The sequence below is a fragment of the Gymnodraco acuticeps genome, unplaced genomic scaffold (assembly GCF_902827175.1).
Source record: "Gymnodraco acuticeps unplaced genomic scaffold, fGymAcu1.1, whole genome shotgun sequence".
NCBI lineage: Eukaryota > Metazoa > Chordata > Actinopteri > Perciformes > Bathydraconidae > Gymnodraco > Gymnodraco acuticeps.
This window is the reverse complement of record NW_022990023.1, coordinates 318,553-337,455: the sequence shown is the minus strand read 5'-3', so window position 1 is coordinate 337,455 and position 18,903 is coordinate 318,553. Positions and strand designations below refer to the sequence as shown.

Below are 18,903 nucleotides of genomic sequence, written 5' to 3'. Positions count from 1 at the left end.
TGGTGCTTGTCTGTTATATAGTAATACAATCCAATATACAAACTGAACTATCCAAGATGAATTATACATCGTACACGGAGCAGTATACTTGCAGATTAGGTCAATTGGGTTGAGTTATCGGTGTTGCGAGGCGTGCGTAAAATGGCACAGGCAGCGCCTCCCTCCGTTTGGAGACGCACTGATCCTGCTGCTGTGTGTTAGAACAAACAACATATATCTAAGGCACTACGCATACGCTAGAGTTGATGGCAAAAAAGACGAACAAACTCTGAATTATATTTAGTGACATGGCCGTTTGTGGCGTTTTCTCTCCCCTTGGGTTGTTTATGGACGAGGGGCCCGGCCGGTGGATACATGTGTTGGAAAAGCTTCGTATTTAGATGTTGTCCTTGGGAACATTATATCAAATAACAAAACATTTCATCAGGGAGTGGCACATCCTCTTATTTGGCGTGATTAGTCTCGTGAAACATCATTATATTTCAGGCTAGTGCTAAAAGTTGACATATAAATCCGAAATGTGTCAAAACCTGGGACTGTTGGGGCCCCTGGAGCTCTGGGGCCCCGAGCAGTGCCCCATTGGATAACCAGCCTTGCCTACCATATGCTGCATGTTTGTTCTCACCAGCAGTTACATTATCTGTTAAACAAGCGCACGGAAAGCATCACATGAAGCTCTCCCTGGAGCCCTGTTCGGTGTTACTGCAAGGGGTAAGGATTTTTAATTAACATTTCAAGGATGGACTCTAACAAGGTTGCCGAACTTCTCCCTGTATAACGTTACATCGCGGGATAATGACAATAGAAAGACCGAGTGAAGCAGATATGTGACAACACTTGCCAAGAAGCTTCAGAGCGTTGACAGCTCCAGGTTTGCCCGTGCGAGGGCACCAAGACGGACGAGGAAACCCCGAGGATCAGGGCCTCCTGTCCGGATGACACCGGCGAGAGCCAGCCACACCGCTCTCTTTAGCTAGCATTAGCTTAGCTGACTAATGTCTTCACTGAATGAGAAAGAACTATAAATGGATAACTCAATCCGGACAACTTTATTTGAGATGCATGGGAAGTGTTAAGGAGTTTGCTGTCACCGGATGGACGGACAACATCCTCTCTAGGGCTGTGAAAACTGCGAGAGCTTCTCCAGGTGAGACTTGCAGCTAATGTTAGCTCGCTAGATAACTTAACGCTAGCCAGTTTAGATGACATGTCATGTAGCCTTAGCTATCAATGATTTAGTATAACCAGTTAGCCTAACTGCTTTTACCAAAACTAAACTTTTAATTGATTCCTAGTATGCGACAGTGCATGTCCGCTTTCCTTTCTTAAAATGTTCGCAAGATTTTCATAAGCATAATAGCATTTGACGTTAACTTGCTACAGTAAGTCAACGTCTTCTTGTCAGTCAATTACTGTGAGAGATTTTCCATCTACTATCCTCGTTAAATAAAGTTAATTAGAGTTGAACGTAATTATTTGTCATAAAAGTTTAAATGAAGCTTCATATTATTGTCTATTTTGTAATACAAATTGGTAGGCTTTTAAGGAAAAATTTGCTCTCTTATGTTAAATTCCTTGGCACAACTATAATGTTTATATTGTCTGGTTGTCTCTTCTGTTTTAAGTGACAGTCATAATGATAACATGATGAATCCATCGCTAGTTGATGGATACCCTGACAGGGAGGAGTTACCATATGGCAAAGGGAAGTCGTGCCCTGCCATATGGTTCTTTAATATGGTCATAAAATAACCATATTAAAGATTATTTTAGGTAATTTTGCTTTAATGTCTCCCTGAATTTAAATTAGGAATGTTATGACAGTGGGGAATTACCTCCTCACCAGTATTTTCCCACTCACTTGCTTTTATGGTTTGTCATTTTGAATATCCACCTTACACATAATTTAAACCTTTTAACATGCAGGAGTTTTGCAGATACAACTAGTGAAAAGACACACTTCACTTGAAAGAATATACCTTCATGGCCCACACTTACCAGAATCTGGCAGAATTAGTTTTCACCTTCTTTGCCAGGGTTAAGTTATCTCAAAAGTTAACCATAAAGCAACCTATCATAACAGTTCAAAGTTCTGCTGGGTGTCAACCTTGTCTGTTAGCTCAAGTTATTTCACAAGGTCTTTAATGAAGGACCTCAAATCACATTTGCCATTGTGCTTTCTTCCTCAGAACAAAATTTAACTTATTTAATTTAAAATTGGTTTCTTAGCAAAGGTAGGAAGCTCTAAAACAAGTTTGCTTTGTGTCTTTATTTTATCACTGTAAGATAAGATAAGATGGACTTTTATCAATCCCTCGTGGGGAAATTGTTTCTCTGCATTTGACCCATCCTAGTGTTAGGAGCCGTGTGCTGCCATTTTGAACGGCGCCCGGGGAGCAGTGTAGGGAACGGTGCCTTGCTCGGTAGCACTTGGTCTTGCCGGGACTTGAACTTGTGACCTTCCAGTTGCCAAGCCAAGTCCCTATCGACTTCGCCACCACCGCCCTTGTGTCACTTGGATGTCCAAATATTTTTGATCCAACCTAGTCCCGGGCTTCCATGACCTCAGGATTGACTAGATTGTTGGGTTCCTGCTGGTTTAACTTGTTTGACAATAGCCCAACATAGCTACTCCACCTAACTTCCATTTCCATGCATTGTGTCTCTCTTTTTAGGCATGATGGAAGGACTTCACAGCCAGGCTTTAGGTCTGGACCCACGCAGGCAGGAACTGCTTGAGGCTCGCTTCACTGGACTTGGTGTGGCAAAGGTTAGCATCTCTTTATAGTTTTATATTTGTTTGATGCTCACAATTATCGGCTGGGAAAAGTACTGATTGTTAATGCAGATGTAATGCTTTAAATGCAACGTAATAGGAGATGACTGTTACTTGTTGTTGATACATTTACATGAGGGTTCCTTCTTATCCCTGCCAAAAAAAAGACAGTTACAAAAGAGTAGCTCCTATGCACACATCCCACAATCCCACTGTTGTTTGTGTTGCAAACATAAGCAGTCAGTCAGCTCTCTTCTGTTAGTCCTCCAGTTTAGAAAAGCTTGGAAGTCTTCTCTATGTCCAGTGTTGAATGATGCTCTGTGTTCAGGAGTTTACCTCAGTGGAATGATCCTGTCTCCCTGAGCGAAAGCTAAACAACACGAGCTCTCTCTTGGTTGACATGGGAGCTGGCCAGCAGCTCTTTGTTTCAGTGGAGATTAGTGACACTGAAATGGCACCGCAGCTGAATCTCACAGCATCGGCGGCGTGCTATGCTGCAACCCTGCCGCTGAACTGTGTATTACTGTGTGGGTGTGCGTTTGACAAAATGGCAACCCCTGAGAAAGCAATCACCATCACTCCTGCTCTGGCCTGTGTGCTCTGAAATGCATTGCTAGGCCTGCTCATTATCTTAGTGGAGTTCAATGATTTAGGATGTTAGCATGCTGACTACAGTACATTTCCATGGCACTATGATGAACAAGTGTAGTATCCATATTAGGAGAAAGAAATCTGAACATGTCTTGGCTGTTTTCTGTGACCTTGTGCAGCAGAATGACAGCTGGCCTGCACCACTGTGCCTGCTGTTTCTTCTCATTCTCTTCAATCTGTGCAGCTGGCCATTAGTGGTATGCATGCATGACACCAACTGAAGTGGATGTAAACTCAAGACTTGCAGATTTACAGGGGAATGTATATTTGACGCCCATTGTAGCATCCTTGCTTAGAAGCTTAGCTTAGCGACAGCAATGTTATAACTGTTGGATGAATGTGTTACATTTCCTTACAAAATGGGGCCAAAGGATAAGTAAAATAAATGTGCACACGTCAGTGAAACGGGGCTCGAATCTGATGCAATTTGTGTTACGATTGTAAACACACCCAAAAAGGTGAGTCACATTATGGGTGAGGCACTTAGTATAATTTGTCAGATAGAAGGATGTGTGGAAATCTTCACTTTGATTTGTCAGTTAACTTACATGAGAATTTCAGCAAACCTCATGGGATGCCACTTAGAAATGGTCATTTAACAATATCTAATGTTCAGTTTCCTAACAACGATCTGCTCACCAGAGCGTCACATGACTAATCAATCAGGTCTAATGTGTGTGTGTGTGTTCTGTTTTCCAGAGTTCAGCCAACAGTGAATCATCCAACCAGTCACTGTGCAGCGCAGGATCACTCAGTGACAGGGAGCTAGAGGTGGGTTGGGGAAAGATTCAATCAAAATGACATGTGACTGTGCACTTATCTGCAAGCCATTTGACCTTCTCCACACGTCCTGGGATAACGTATTGTGTATGCAGGGGTGGATGCTAACAATTGGCTACAGTGCAGTGTGTGTGATTCATCTGGTCATGCATTAACTACTCCCACTTACTCATGGAAAAAAGAAGGTGAGGTATTCATTTGGAAAAAAACTGGAAAACCCTTTGGATACGTCAACAGGCTTTTAACACATCAAAATGGTTTTATGTATCATAAGGGCCAAAGACACCATACATAAACACCCTAAAGCAATACATTAAACTCTTATGGCACTGAAAATAATTTGTAATTCATCTTATTGAATTGTGGTCAAATGTTTCCATTTAGCAAGCCAAGAGTAAAATGATGACAGTATAACTTAAAGGTGCCAGGCTTAATGTTGGCACTTTTCTGCTCGTGTTAGACACCAGAGAAGAAGTCCAATGACCAGAGAAGAAGGAAGAGAAAAGGAGACGTCTATGACAACAACAGCCAGGGTAAGACCATCCTACTTATTAACAGATCTCCAAAAGTGCGCTTTCCCAACAGAAACAACTGAACTTCACTCACATTGTTTCACTTTCATCAATTTGCTATTTTCTTCTTGGTACTAAATATTTATCTTTGCAAATTTGGAAAAAATGTAAATACACAATCTTGTATGCAAATACTATTCAATGATGTATTAAAGTTAGTCATCAAGGGAATTTCATTAGGATCACTGTAGATGTTTGATCTTGTTCTTTATTGATTTTAATATTGTTGTTATGTTTTCTGTAAAGCACTTTGGGCTGCTTTGTGCATGAAAGGTGCCATACAAATAACGTTTATTATATTATTATTTCCCAAAAATGCTTTAAAACATACAGGAATCATAACTTGTTCTTGCTTCTTATACATGTTCTGTTGTTCTTTTGCAGGAAAAGGGAGAGGACAAAAAATAAGTGACTATTTTGAGGTGAGTACTCAGTCCTGTTGATTTTGCATTCAGGTCACTTTGCTGTGCATCGATCGTTGCCTCTCAAACTTCCCTGTGATGTCCTCAACCTCACTCTCCAGCTGTGCCAATACGTGTCCTTCATCCCATTCTTCCTAAATAACAACGCTGTCTTCTTCCTTTCCGTCTGTGTTCACCCTCTGCCCGGGGTCCAGTTTGCCTGTAGCAGCGGCTCTGGCACCAGTCCGGCGCGGGGCGTCCCCCTGCTGGTGCGCTCCTCTCCACAGCACTCACTGTCTAACCCTCTGGTGAGCACCAGCAGCCATCTCCATAGCGCTCTACTGCTTCAGCACCCTTTCATCTCTTGGTTTACTGTTGGGTTGTCTATAGCCAGTGTCAAATTCATCTGCTGTTTGATCTTTGTCTATTTTCTCCCAGTATCGGTATCCTCTTGGATAGAGTTGGCGCGGCATGAATCGCTCAGATTTTGTTTTGTTATACCAAAGTCTAATCTAATAGACATGCTTTTTGTTTATCTCGATGCATTCAGCCAGTGGAAGTGATCAAACATTCCTTTACCCGGGGCATTTTTTAAGATTTAGTCACTGAAATGTGTTTCCCCTAGTTTTACTTCAAATTAAAATCAGGGGTTCGTGTTTTCAGGTGTTGGTTTAAATGTGTGTTGACACAATGAGCTGGTATGTAAGGCAGGAAGCTGTACAGGAGAACAATGTATATATTTATGTTGCATGCGCTTTTGAGTTTGGAGTAGTTGTTGAAGAGGATGTAATCATTCAACTTGGATCCCCACCGTTTTCATTCATTCCTCATTCATTCCTACAAAACCTTGGTCGCTACTTACATTTAAACAGCCTTTAAAAAATACTTGGCAAAAGAGTGATAGGAGCAAAATGCTTTTCTTTATCTATTTTTAATGTATTGGAATGTAGCATAATTACTTGATCATTTTTACATGTGAAGTTTAAACTCTCTCCCCTTCTATCAGCTACACTTTTAATTATTTTTCTTTGTATCCCGGCTTACAGCTATTTTATAATCTCCCTATGCTGTCTTCATTATATAACCGTTGTTTTAAACCCCCCCGTGTCGGCCTACCTTTCTGTTTCTCTGTCTCTCTGGAATACAGTTCCAGCAGGGCAGTCCTTCGTCCACAAGCTCGGCCCACACAGACTCTTCATCGTGCTGCTCGGTGAAGACAGCCCCCTCACGCTCCTTCTCACACAAAGCCATCCAGGTAACTGACTGACTGACCCCAACTTAACACCAACTTTTATCATTTCACAAGTATATTCTCATTTTATATTTTGATAGCGCTTTGCTTTGGTTATGATGAATGGTGGTTGCCTTTTAAATCTGGCTCTACCTTTTTACATTTACTTCTTACATGAACCGGTGAATTTGTCCTTCAGCTGTTTGAGAGAGATCATTTGTAGATACTCGTAGATATGATACAACCTCATACCTAACTTTTTAGAATCAAAATAATTAGAAAGTAAAAAGAGACGAAATGTAGTGCAAAAATTGAAATGTAAAAGGTGCTAAAACCCACACGTTGTCATCTGAGTAAATTACTTAATTTAACTTGTATTTAACCAGATAAAAAACAATAAGGATAACATCTTTTTTACAATGGTGATCTGGCCAAGAAGCCAGCAAAGCCATCTTGATCACTCAATGAAAAACAAATGACATTTTTTCCTTCCTTTTTTTTTTTTTTTTTTGTAAAGGTATACCTCCAAAGCATGAACAGAATAGGTTGAGTGAATAATGGCGCGTTTCCACTGCAGCGGGGTAGCCCCGTTTAAGCGTCCTCGCTCAGGCCTCGGGCTGCTTTCGCTGGCCGTCCGAGGCCGTGGCGCATTTCCATTACAGTTTAGGACCTGGGGTAGCAACGCAGTGTAGGCGGGGCGATCGGCTTTTTTTTTTTTCACATTTCGAGTTGTTCCGTCGAGCTCCCGCTGGATTTGATCATCCCCAATGAGATGAAGGAACGTCGTCACCTCCTCGGTCGACCACGGTGTGCTTTTCTTTGACGTTGCCATTTTTGTAGCTCCTCCGTTTACAAAAATGCTGTGTATAAAAATGCTGCAAGCTTGCTTCTAGATATATATATGCGACGCTAGGGATGATCTCGCGCGCGATCTTGTGACGATTCTCTCTGACCAATCAGCAGTCGAGAGTGTTGACGTCACTAGTTCAGCCCTGGCCTGATAGAACCACGATTTTATGGGGCCGGAAAAAGAGGGAAAAAGTACCCGCTAGCCGGTGCCACGCTATGTGGAAAGGCCACCAAAAACTGGCCTGGCCGCTTGAGGGCGATTAAGGACGCTTAAACGGGGCTACCCGCTGCAGTGGAAATGCGCCATTAGACACACAAGAAAGACATGTCCAAACCACAATGTATTGTAGCAGTTGGTGACAGTCAAAATCTAGTTTTAGTCTATCCTGCAGGTCACTCCAGGTCCAATGGCAATAATAAAGCTGACACCAGTCTGAGTCCGCACATGTGGCACTTTTGAGCCTGGAGAGTTATTAGAGCTAAGATTATAGGTATTTTGTGCAACAACAACAACAAAAAAACTATGAATATACGCGTCCAAACTTGTTGACCTGATTTAAGGTCAATAATTGTAATACCCGTCTAATACTTGCAACAGCTAATTTCAAAGTGATGGTGTATTTTCTTACTGACTGACCCAAGGGATGTCTTCATAATTTGATTGGGACAAGATGGTTATTGTTGTCTTGTTGTCGTCTTCGCCCTTCTCCAGTCAGATCTGACGCTGCTGAAACTGACCGCACTGGAGAAGAACAAGAACTCTGATCTGGAGAAGAAAGAGGGGAGGATAGACGACCTGCTGAGGGTAAGATAAGGAAATCTGTCTCAAACATTCATGGGCTACACTTATTCTGGAGCAATTGGAACATCTGAAAGAGTAGTTATCATTTTATTCCTGACCAAATCTTGTACTGAAATGCCACAATTTAACAACAACTAATAATGATTAACACCACAGTCAAGGATGTCTAAATAAAAAACGATTCTCAATTGTCCTTGATAATCACCTCTCAATCCAGAGAAACGTGTTGTCACATGTCACAACAGCTCGGGTAGTACACCTTCTTGCTAACTTTCAAATGCCATTGTTGCTCAAATCAAATCTGGTGGAAATGTCAGCAAATCATCTGACACTCTGAGAGTTGTTGCATCCTGTCACTTTAAGAGCAAAACAGCCTTGATATCTTGTTTGTAATAAGAGACAAAATGTGTGTTTGGGCAGGCTAACTGTGACCTGAGGCGACAGGTGGACGAGCAGCAGAAGATGCTGGAGCGCTACAAAGAACGGCTCAACAAGTGTGTGACAATGAGCAAAAAGCTCATGATCGAGAAGGTGGGTGCGCGTATGCATTTTCACAAATATGTTAACTTGAAGGAAACAGCTTTGTTACCTTGTATATAAGCCTTTGGGCTCTGTTGAATATTTTTGGTTGTTTACATCGTCCGAAATGAGCCATTTTAAAGTGATATTTGTATTTCTTTTTCGTAGTCAAAGCAGGAGAAGATGGCTTGCAGGGACAAGAGCATGCAGGACCGTCTGCGTCTGGGCCATTTCACCACAGTGCGGCACGGAGCCTCCTTCACCGAGCAGTGGACCGATGGATTTGCTTTCCAGAACCTCATCAAGTCAGCATGCAGATAGGCACTAACATGTTTGCATGTTATCCATACTGCATGCCAGAGTGTTCACACTACATTGTTCTTGCATGTTTATAGGCAGCAGGAGCGAGTGAACTCTCAGCGGGAGGACATCGAGAGGCAGAGGAAGCTGCTGGGGAAAAGGAAACCTCCCTCCATGGCTCAGACCCCTCCACCCAGCCTGGAACAGAACAAACGGAAGAGCAGGAATAACGGCCAGGAGAGTGAAGCGTAAGATTCTTTTCTTTTCCTTTTCCCATTTACCAAACTATTGAATCAGACTTGTGAAAGGCCTTAATTAATAGGACAGCTTTGTGTTTCATTGTTTTTAACTTTAAAGTAGTTATTACTTACCAGCTGTCCTGGTTATCAACACTTGGTTACCATTTTATTCCACACAGGTTGTCACTGGCTGAATATCATGAGCAAGAGGAGATTTTCAAACTACGAATTGGCCATCTAAAAAAGGTACCAGTCATCACTTAAAGCAGCTTTGTTTTGATTGTTTTTGGATATTTCTGTTGGACCTCTTGCTACAATAATAAACTAGAGATCAATTACAACTTCTACCTTTTCCTGTTTATGGAGGGATGTGGTCGATGATAGATTTGGTGTGGTTGTTTGCAGGAAGAAGCGGAGATCCAGACTGAGCTGGAACAGTTGGAGCGAGTGAGAAACGTGCACATTCGGGAGCTGAAGAGAATCCTTAACGAGGACAACTCGCAGTACGTTTCATATCTGTTAAACATATGTATCACAAGTTCTTCAGTGTGCTTTCATCCTATAGAAACACATTTCCCAACAAGTTTTAAGAAGGTATTTTTCTGCAGATTTAAAGACCAGCCCACGCTGAATGACCGTTATCTGCTATTACATTTACTTGGAAGAGGTGGCTTTAGTGAAGTATTCAAGGTAAGCACCACTTACATTCTTTAACAGACCAGATTATAATCTTTTTAACTTGTTGGGTCTTTTTGAATAATGGAAGTGAGATAATGTAGTTGCAACGCCATACAGTGTTGAATGCAACTATCTTGTTATAGTAGGCTTCTGATCTTGTGTAATGTTTTTGCAGGCTTTCGATATGACAGAGCAAAGGTATGTGGCCATTAAAGTCCATCAACTCAACAAGAACTGGAGGGAGGAGAAGAAGCAAAACTACCACAAGTGAGTCTGAAGCTCCATTTGATTTGCCTTCTCTTCGTTTCTGAATGCTGTTATTTGTGAGCTTTTTAAAAAAATGACTAAATGTTTTATGTCTTTTCAGACACGCCTGTAGAGAATACAGAATCCACAAAGAACTTGACCACCCGAGAATCATCAAACTCTACGACTATTTCTCACTCGACACAGGCTCGTAAGTTCATATTGCTATGTTACATTCCTAAAGGTGTGCAAATATACCAAGTGTGTCACATAAGTGCTTCACTATACATATATTGTTAAAAGGACATTCTTTTAATCAACTATAATATATATTTTTTAGAATGAAATGTATAAAATGAAAATTGGAATGGGGTTTTCTGGATAGATGTCTCTGCTGAATCTGCACGTCCTTTATAACACGTTTCAACTCATTGTTTTTATGTCCAAAACTAATGATATGCTCCATTACTGCTGCTTGTGTAAATAACTGCTTGGTTACCAAGTTTGACGAATGATCCGTTGGATTCCCTCTGCAGGTTCTGCACAGTGCTGGAGTACTGCGAAGGCAATGACCTGGACTTCTACTTGAAGCAGAATAAGCTGATGCCTGAGAAGGAGGGCCGCTCTGTCGTCATGCAGATCGTCAACGCCCTCAAGTACCTCAACCAGATCCGCCCGCCAATCATCCACTACGACCTCAAGCCCGGTATACTAACCGTTTTGATTTATTATATTGTCATTATGAAAAGGTAACCTAATGGCACAAGAATTTTTTTGTAAATAAGATAGATTTGTGCACATAGGTGTAAGCATTTTATTGTTGTTTACTATTCTGTTCTGTTCTTAGGGAACATCCTGTTAGTGAATGGCACAGCCTGTGGAGAGATCAAGATCACTGACTTCGGCCTGTCTAAGGTCATGGATGATGACTGCTACAACTCTGCAGATGGCATGGAGCTGACGTCTCAGGGAGCCGGGACCTACTGGTACATAGAGACACATTTCCCTGCATTTAGTAACCAAGCAACAAGTATGGCTTCACAGTAGAGGCGTAGAATGAAATGTTGCTAATGAATTCACTTCACCTCTTGGTTCAGAAAAGTTGTGCAGAGAGAACTTGTAGAGAAAAACGTTTTCAATCTTGTATGTTGTGATCTTGTGTTTCACAGGTACCTGCCTCCCGAGTGCTTTGTCGTGGGGAAGGAGCCCCCCAAAATATCCAACAAGGTGGATGTTTGGTCCCTAGGGGTCATCTTCTACCAGAGCCTATACGGACGCAAGGTAATCACAAACCTGCATTCTTCAACAGGGATTTTTTTAATCTCACAACTAAACCGTCTGCTAACTGTCCCGCTGATCTCTTTTTCCAGCCTTTCGGTCATAACCAGTCGCAGCAGGATATTCTTCAAGAAAACACAATATTAAAAGCCACTGAGGTGCAGTTCCCCCCCCAAACCTGTGGTGACCACAGAAGCAAAGGTGAGGTGCTCACTTCTTTTACCTTTATACATTCAAACAGTATCAGTTAATCAGGTTTAAAGGTCCATTAAAACCATATTTTTCCTCTTGAATGTGATATTTTTCTTTCTAGCCCAATAAAGAGAAAGTGCAACTAAGTTTGGAATGTATTCCACATCTTTCCCTTCATAGGCCTTCATCCGACGTTGCCTGGCTTATCGCAAGGAGGACCGTGTGGATGTGCTGCAGTTAGCCAGCGACCCCTTCCTAATGCCACACATTAGAAAAGCCCTGGCCAGCAGCGCTCCTCAGGCCCCCCCCCTGCCCTCCACCTCCGGCTGCTACGGCAGCAGTGCCTCCAACTGAAGCAAGCTGAAAAACACCCAGTGAGGACAAAGCCACACAGAGACGTTACATTGATGCATCTCCTCTTTGCTCTCTTGATTGTGAGAGGGCAAAGAGCATGATGGGATGTAGGATGTAAAAGTGTAAATGGAACCAAAATAATGGATGATGTGGTAGTAAGTTTGCCCACCACCATCATACAAGTGCTAAAACTGAAGGGCCAGTCTGTGGCTGTGGGCTCAGTGGAACCCAAAGATTTGCCTATATGCATGCACTAACAAAAACGTTGGTTCATTTCAAGGGGCATTTACACGATAAATAGTAAAAGTACCCGGAAAATTGCACAACTGACAGGCTGAGAAGCTTGGAAAATTGCCTGTACTCTGGAGGATTTAGAAGAAAAATAATTATGAAATGTTATCCCATTCTGCTTGAAATCTATCATAAGTGATCAGCTACAAATATATATATATATATATCTATATATATACATATACATCTATACATCCATCCCTATAGGTTGGAACCTGGGACTTTAAGGAACGACTGAGCGAAGTCAAAAGCCTGCCTTATGGAAATGACACCATTACAGGTTCATAAATTAAATGATACAGGAGAGTGCTGATTCTGGGAAGAGTAACTGGGTTTGACCTATTTAAATATTTTACTGGATAACTGGAAGTCAGCTTATTATTTTTAATTGAGTCCATATTTTTCCATGAAAGACTAAATGACCCCCTGTAATGTTTGTTAGGCTTATAGGGGGGCTGACTATGAGTGAGTGTTGTGATGAGAGTTCAACAGAAATAATTATGAAACCATTAAAAACACATTTGGTTAACTCTGTGGTGTCTTAACCTGGGGAAATAATGCACATGTATTGTACTTAAACAAGAGAGTACACTGCTGTGTGTTCTATCTGTGTTCAATGTTCATTTATAAAATACTTTGAATCTATAAGAAACTTCACACCAATTTTACAGCATGAAACTTTTTATTAACTAAAATCCCACCATTACATGCATCCATCATATCTAAAACGGACAAATGGATGTGATGGTGCAGAGTAGGATCACAAAGAAGCCGTATCAGTGAGCCTCTAAATACAACAGTTTACCTGCAACGTATGTATGTAACTGGCAAACATGACAATTGCATTCGAGGTTAAAGAAATACTGACGCTCTTGTTGAATACTAAACAGTGTTAATATATTAAAAATTCAACCTTGAACTTCATTATCACAGCAAACTTTTACAGCTTATGTTGTAAGAACAAGAACACGTAATCACGTAATCACTGTGGGGGTTACACAGTGATGTAAAGGTGTGCAGTGCAACAGGAGAGCAAGGAATCCTTGAACTTGATAAAGTGGTTAGAAGTCAATTTGGCGAAGATTTATTTTAAATTACATTCTAGCCTGCAGAAGATGTTTTAATGCATTGTCAGCTCTTCGAAGATATTAATTAGTGAAGCAGATGATGAAAGTGGACTAAAAGACGCACAGGTTGTTATCTCATTCTGCTTCCACATCCCACTCTGCAGCAAATGATCACTTCTTTGTAAAATGTAAAAACACAGACAATCTGGACTGAAGATCTAGAATTGCTCCAACGAAGGTTTGTACTGAAAATCCTGCGACACAACCATTGCTTTTCCTTTGGCCAAGTAATAATATTCACACGTAATCCATTCATCAGAGGAAACTATGACTATAAATCACAAAGCATTGTCCAGAAGTCTCATCTGTTGTAGAACTGCGAGGTGACCCAGGCCAGTCCCCACTTCAGGTTGGTGAGCATAAACTTGAGCGCCTTGGTCCACTGCTCCTCAGAGTTGAACTGGGTTTTGATGGAGTAAGAGCCGCCGCTGCCACCCGTGTCCTCGATCTTACCCTTCTCCACATCCATCCTGAGAAAAAACGTCAATGTCATTCATCACGCAAGGTCTTGTGTCAAAATAATAATATGACGGATACAATTCTTGAAAAATACCTCTAACTTTATTATTACATCAAAATCTGTGGTACAAAGTCTGAGGTACACACTGTGTGACAATTCTTTAATAATTCAAACGATATTTACAGCCCATCTAATAATGCGGCAATAAACGCCAGATTCAAATGATCACATTGTGCTGCAGGTGTCTGACCTGTATGGAAGGCAGAAGCCAGTGTCTCCTTTCTCCACCTCCTCTTTGAACTGCTGGACACAGTCCAGGAAGGCCACCATGGCGTGGTCAAATTTGTTGTCCCAAAAGAACCTCAGGCCCCCCGAGCAGTACAGAGGAAGTTCCTGGACAGAAACAGGACAGAGAGAAAGGGCAGGATTAGAGCCTGGAGGATAGTGTTTAATAATCACAGGAGGGCTGGGATTGTAAAGACCGTTTTAAATTACCTTGGACTTGTCTGACAGGGACTCTAAGTATGAGTGGTTTCCGTAAGGGACAAGACGATATCTGAAGAGAGAAGCATAGTTTGAGATACATTTTGCATTAGACTTGCAGGATATTTGTAATAGACCTTACTAGATCCAAGAATTGTTAGGCAACATAAAGCTGAGCCTAATAATGTACACTGAACAAAAATATAAGTGCAACACTTTTGTTTTTGCTCCCATTTTTCATGAGATGAACTCAAAGATCTAAAACATTTTCTATATACACAAAATAACCATTTCTCTCAAATATTGTTCACAAATCTGAAAAAATCTGTGATAGTGAGCACTTCTCCTTTGCCGAGATAATCCATCCCACCTCACAGGTGTGGCATATCAAGATGCTGATTAGACAGCATGATTATTGCACAGGTGTGCCTTAGGCTGGCCACAATAAAAGGCCACTCTAAAATGTTCAGTTTTATCACACAGCACAATGCCACAGATGTCGCAAGTTTTGAGGGAGCGTGCAATTGGCATGCTGACAGCAGGAATGTCCACCAGAGCTGTTGCCCATGAATTGAATGTTCATTTCTCTACCATAAGCCGTCTCCAAAGGCGTTTCAGAGAATTTGGCAGTACATCCAACCGGCCTCACAACCGCAGACCACGTGTAACCACACCAGCCCAGGACCTCCACATCCAGCATGTTCACCTCCAAGATCGTCTGAGACCAGCCACTCGGACAGCTGCTGCAACAATCGGTTTGCATAACCAAAGAATTCCTGCACAAACTGTCAGAAACCGTCTCAGGGAAGCTCATCTGCATGCTCGTCGTCCTCATCGGAGTCTCGACCTGACTCCGGTTCGTCGCCGTAACCGACTTGAGTGGGCAAATGCTCACATTCGATGGCGTCTGGCACGTTGAAGAGGTGTTCTCTTCACGGATGAATCCCGGTTTTCACTGTTCAGGGCAGATGGCAGACAGCGTGTGTGGCGTCATGTGGGTGAGCGGTTTTCTGATGTCAATGTTGTGAGTCGAGTGGCCCATGGTGGTGGTGGGTTTATGGTATGGGCAGGCGTATGTTATGGACGAACACAGGTGCATTTTATTGATGGCATTGTGAATGCACAGAGATACCGTGACGAGATCCTGAGGCCCATTGTTGTGCCATTCATCCACGACCATCACCTCATGTTGCAGCATGATAATGCACGGCCCCATGTTGCAAGGATCTGTACACAATTCCTGGAGGCTGAAAACATCCCAGTTCTTGCATGGCCAGCATACTCACCGGACATGTCACCCATTGAGCATGTTTGGGATGCTCTGGATCGGCGTATACGACAGCGTGTTCCAGTTCCTGCCAATATCCAGCAACTTGGCACAGCCATTGAAGAGGAGTGGACCAACATTCCACAGGCCACAATCAACAACCTGATCAACTCTATGCAAAGGAGATGTGTTGCACTGCGTGAGGCAAATGGTGGTCACACCAGATACTGACTGGTTTTCGGACCCCCCCAGTAAAGCAAAACTGCACGTTTCAGAGTGGCCTTTTATTGTGGCCAGCCTAAGGCACACCTGTGCAATAATCATGCTGTCTAATCAGCATCTTGATATGCCACACCTGTGAGGTGGGATGGATTATCTCGGCAAAGGAGAAGTGCTCACTATCACAGATGTTTTCAGATTTGTGAACAATATTTGAGAGAAATGGTTATTTTGTGTATATAGAAAATGTTTTAGATCTTTGAGTTCATCTCATGATAAATGGGAGCAAAAATAAAAGTGTTGCATTTATATATTTGTTCAGTGTAAATCAAAACCATCTGCTCACATACAACACCACTGTATAATGTGACATAAATAGCATTGAACCCATACATTAATATAGGATTGAGTTAAACAAATAGCACTAATTAAAGGGATAGAGTACATTTGTAAGATAGCAAAAGACAAACTAAATATTATCTTAGTGCAAGCACATTGTAATGTGGGTACCTCTGGAAGCGCAGCCCCATTTTGTTGGCCAGCGCGTGCAGCAGCAGCACCGTCTGCCCCCAGGCTGCGTTGATCTCGTTCCACTCCACCGGGACGCTGGGGAGTCGACCCAGACGGAAGTTGTTGATTGTACCAAACTGTCCGCTGTGCCTGGATAAGAACAACAACAAAATAATTAAGATTCTCAGTGAATGGGCATCGATTCATGTTTGTCCCGGAGGCTTTTTATACAAATATTGGCCAAGTCATCGTTGACGGGTTGACAGCAAAACTATTTTTTTTTTTTTTTCAACATCATTTGCATGTGTTTTTACCAGATGTGAAATGTGGCATTGAAGACATTTGTCTTTTTCAGGCGATCTAGCTGAATCTGGCAGTAACGCATCTGGTTGTCAACGCTCTTCAGCTCATCATCCAGCTCCAGCTGCTGTCGCTTGAACTCGCTGTACTCCTTCTGGTACCTTTGAGCACAAAGAGCTGTTAGCTGTTGTCTCATTTGGCAAATAGCACACACACAGTATAGGGTCACACTCACTGAAGCTCCTCCGTGTCCAGCTGCTGGGAATGGACCCTGCTCTGGGTCAGGTCCTGGGCCACCGCAGCCCTCTGCTCCTCCACTGTCTCCAGCTCCTGGACCAGACCCTCCTCCTGCCCTTTCAGCTGATGCAGATCCGCCAGCAGGGTTTCCTCCCCCTCCACCTGCAGGTGTGACAGCAGCTCCAGGCACTGCCTAAAAACATGTTCACATACAGTTTGTTACTATACTGCATTTAAACAGACAAATGGAATTAGCACTTTTAGTGTTTTTTTTAATTATCCATATTTGTAGGTAGCAACCCTGTCAGCATTTCCCCTCTCTTAATAATCGTTTTGTGCAAAAACTGATACACAAATGTTACTTTGTGGTTGAGCAGCTCACTTGTAATTCTGGCATTCGTTCTCTGTGATGTTGAGCTGCGTGTCCAGGTGGTCCAGCAGGGTGTCGGTACATTCCTCACACAGCGGGTGGTCCACGTCTGTCTGGCCTGACATGATGTCAAACAGGTCACTGGTCACCTGGGTGGGATAGGATCAGAGACATCCACACATTTACCCTAACATATACTTTGTCAACAGCCCATGCTTCTGACATGTTTGCGACCATAACATGATCAGAGTAAACCGTCATAATAAAAATGTCCTTCTTTATAGTAGCATGAAAGTATGGTTTACCTTCAGCCTACGACTGAGATTTTCCATGGTACCCCCATCAGATGCTTCTCCTATCAGTGTGAAGCTGTTGGCGCTCTCTGTGGACATCATCCTGTAGAGTTTTCAGCAGTATGGGTAACTTTGTAGCACCCCTCATTTGACAGAGAAACAAATCAACTAAGAGATAAAGATTGAATCAGTGTTTCAATTACTTGAATGAAAAGACTCACCTTGCAGGTGGGATGTATTTCCTTGACACACCATCTTGCTTGTTTTCTGCAAAGGTCTCCTGAAAGGAAAATGTAATTCTGACTCAACATGCTTCTTGAGCAAAAAAATTGTACTTTTCACTAAATTAGCAACATGAATCTCATCAGTAAGTTATCTCAGTCCTAAAATAGTTCAATTGCATAATTTTCATATATATTGGATATACGTAGTGGCAATGCCAGTAATTTGCAGTAAAATACAGTGTTATGTTGTGATGTATACAATCAACATTTTACCATTGCAGGCTACTGAATACAATCTGCTGTACCTACCTCTGGTGCTGTTTCCCCATCAGTGCTGTCAGCCTGTTTTCTGGGGGTCACTGTGACTACCGGAGCTTAGGAGGAGACAGGCAGGATTACATGTGCAATTGATCACACGGACATTTTAAGGCACCGAATGTCTATTATCCCTGGTTAACATACCAATAAGTTCCTGGATTGTGACACGATCGAGGACATTGAAGGATGTGTCCAGTTTCAGCGGCTGACAGCACCGCTGACACACGAAGCTGACCTGCATGGTTGTGCTGGACGACTTAGAGCCCTCCATCGCTAGCTATAAGAACGTATGTTAAAACATAGACTGTAAATAGCTAAACATAAGTTAACGCTACACAATATAGCTAGACATATAGCGTTATGGCGAGATAGCTAGCTAGCAGCCACTACCTTCGCAGCTTACTCGTGTGAAACATAGATCAGCGGTGCAAACACATAAGATAGACTCACTGTCGCCTTGGTAGAATAACAACTATTTCATAATAATCCTGATTTTGTAGCGTAGAAAATTAGAAATCACTTTTAATGTAGTTAGCGTGACCGTTGCATTTTGCACCTCGGGACTTCTCTTTCCACTTCCCTGTTGTTGTTTACGACGGATGTGACGTCACCTAAAGGAGGAAAAAACATTTATATTTATATTTAATTAAATTGATACATGTTTGACTGTTGGCAAACTTTTTATTCAGACAAAAAGAGAAAAAACTAAGGTAATATAAATGTCGCAACACAGGTAGCTTGAAATTAGCTGTTTTCTTTCATAACAGGTTCAACGTTACGTGACACAAAAGTAAATTATGACAACTAAAACCAGATAATTTGACACCATAGAGAGTTGGTGATGTTAGAATGAAAATCTATAGGGGAGAAATTCTAACATGTCTATGTTAATGCTCATTTTCCACACTGACAGAATGTGTATGTGTTCATGTGTCT

At 42.1% G+C, this 18,903-nt stretch overlaps 2 protein-coding genes across 3 annotated transcripts; one reads left to right on the top strand and one right to left on the bottom strand.

The window, feature by feature from the left end:
• The first annotated feature begins 305 nt into the window (after nucleotides 1–305).
• Nucleotides 306–12,688, top strand: LOC117544827 (serine/threonine-protein kinase tousled-like 2). Its single transcript, XM_034214287.1, is given in 22 exon segments — nucleotides 306–1,147; nucleotides 2,676–2,770; nucleotides 4,127–4,198; nucleotides 4,668–4,740; nucleotides 5,164–5,201; nucleotides 5,396–5,488; nucleotides 6,328–6,435; nucleotides 7,973–8,065; nucleotides 8,483–8,593; nucleotides 8,750–8,886; nucleotides 8,977–9,129; nucleotides 9,300–9,366; nucleotides 9,526–9,623; nucleotides 9,729–9,810; nucleotides 9,974–10,065; nucleotides 10,166–10,255; nucleotides 10,581–10,750; nucleotides 10,892–11,030; nucleotides 11,214–11,325; nucleotides 11,415–11,489; nucleotides 11,491–11,523; nucleotides 11,695–12,688. Coding segments are annotated over 22 exon segments (2,244 nt in total). The 5' UTR covers nucleotides 306–1,008; the 3' UTR covers nucleotides 11,869–12,688.
• Nucleotides 12,689–12,822: 134 nt separating this feature from the next.
• becn1 (beclin 1, autophagy related) lies at nucleotides 12,823–18,571 on the bottom strand. 2 transcript variants are annotated; one of them, XM_034214286.1, is made up of 12 exons: nucleotides 18,488–18,571; nucleotides 18,112–18,244; nucleotides 17,959–18,023; nucleotides 17,647–17,705; nucleotides 17,438–17,528; nucleotides 17,145–17,281; nucleotides 16,761–16,955; nucleotides 16,540–16,686; nucleotides 16,226–16,375; nucleotides 14,242–14,302; nucleotides 13,997–14,139; nucleotides 12,823–13,756 (listed from the first exon to the last, which is right to left on the bottom strand). In XM_034214286.1, the coding sequence occupies exons 2-12, from the start codon at nucleotides 18,236–18,238 to the stop codon at nucleotides 13,588–13,590; spliced, it is 1,344 nt and encodes a 447-aa protein (XP_034070177.1). In that variant the 5' UTR covers nucleotides 18,239–18,244; nucleotides 18,488–18,571; the 3' UTR covers nucleotides 12,823–13,587. The 2 variants fall into 2 exon arrangements, with proteins under 2 accessions (XP_034070177.1, XP_034070176.1); XM_034214285.1 differs by having other exon boundaries at nucleotides 18,418–18,559.
• Nucleotides 18,572–18,903: the final 332 nt, after the last annotated feature.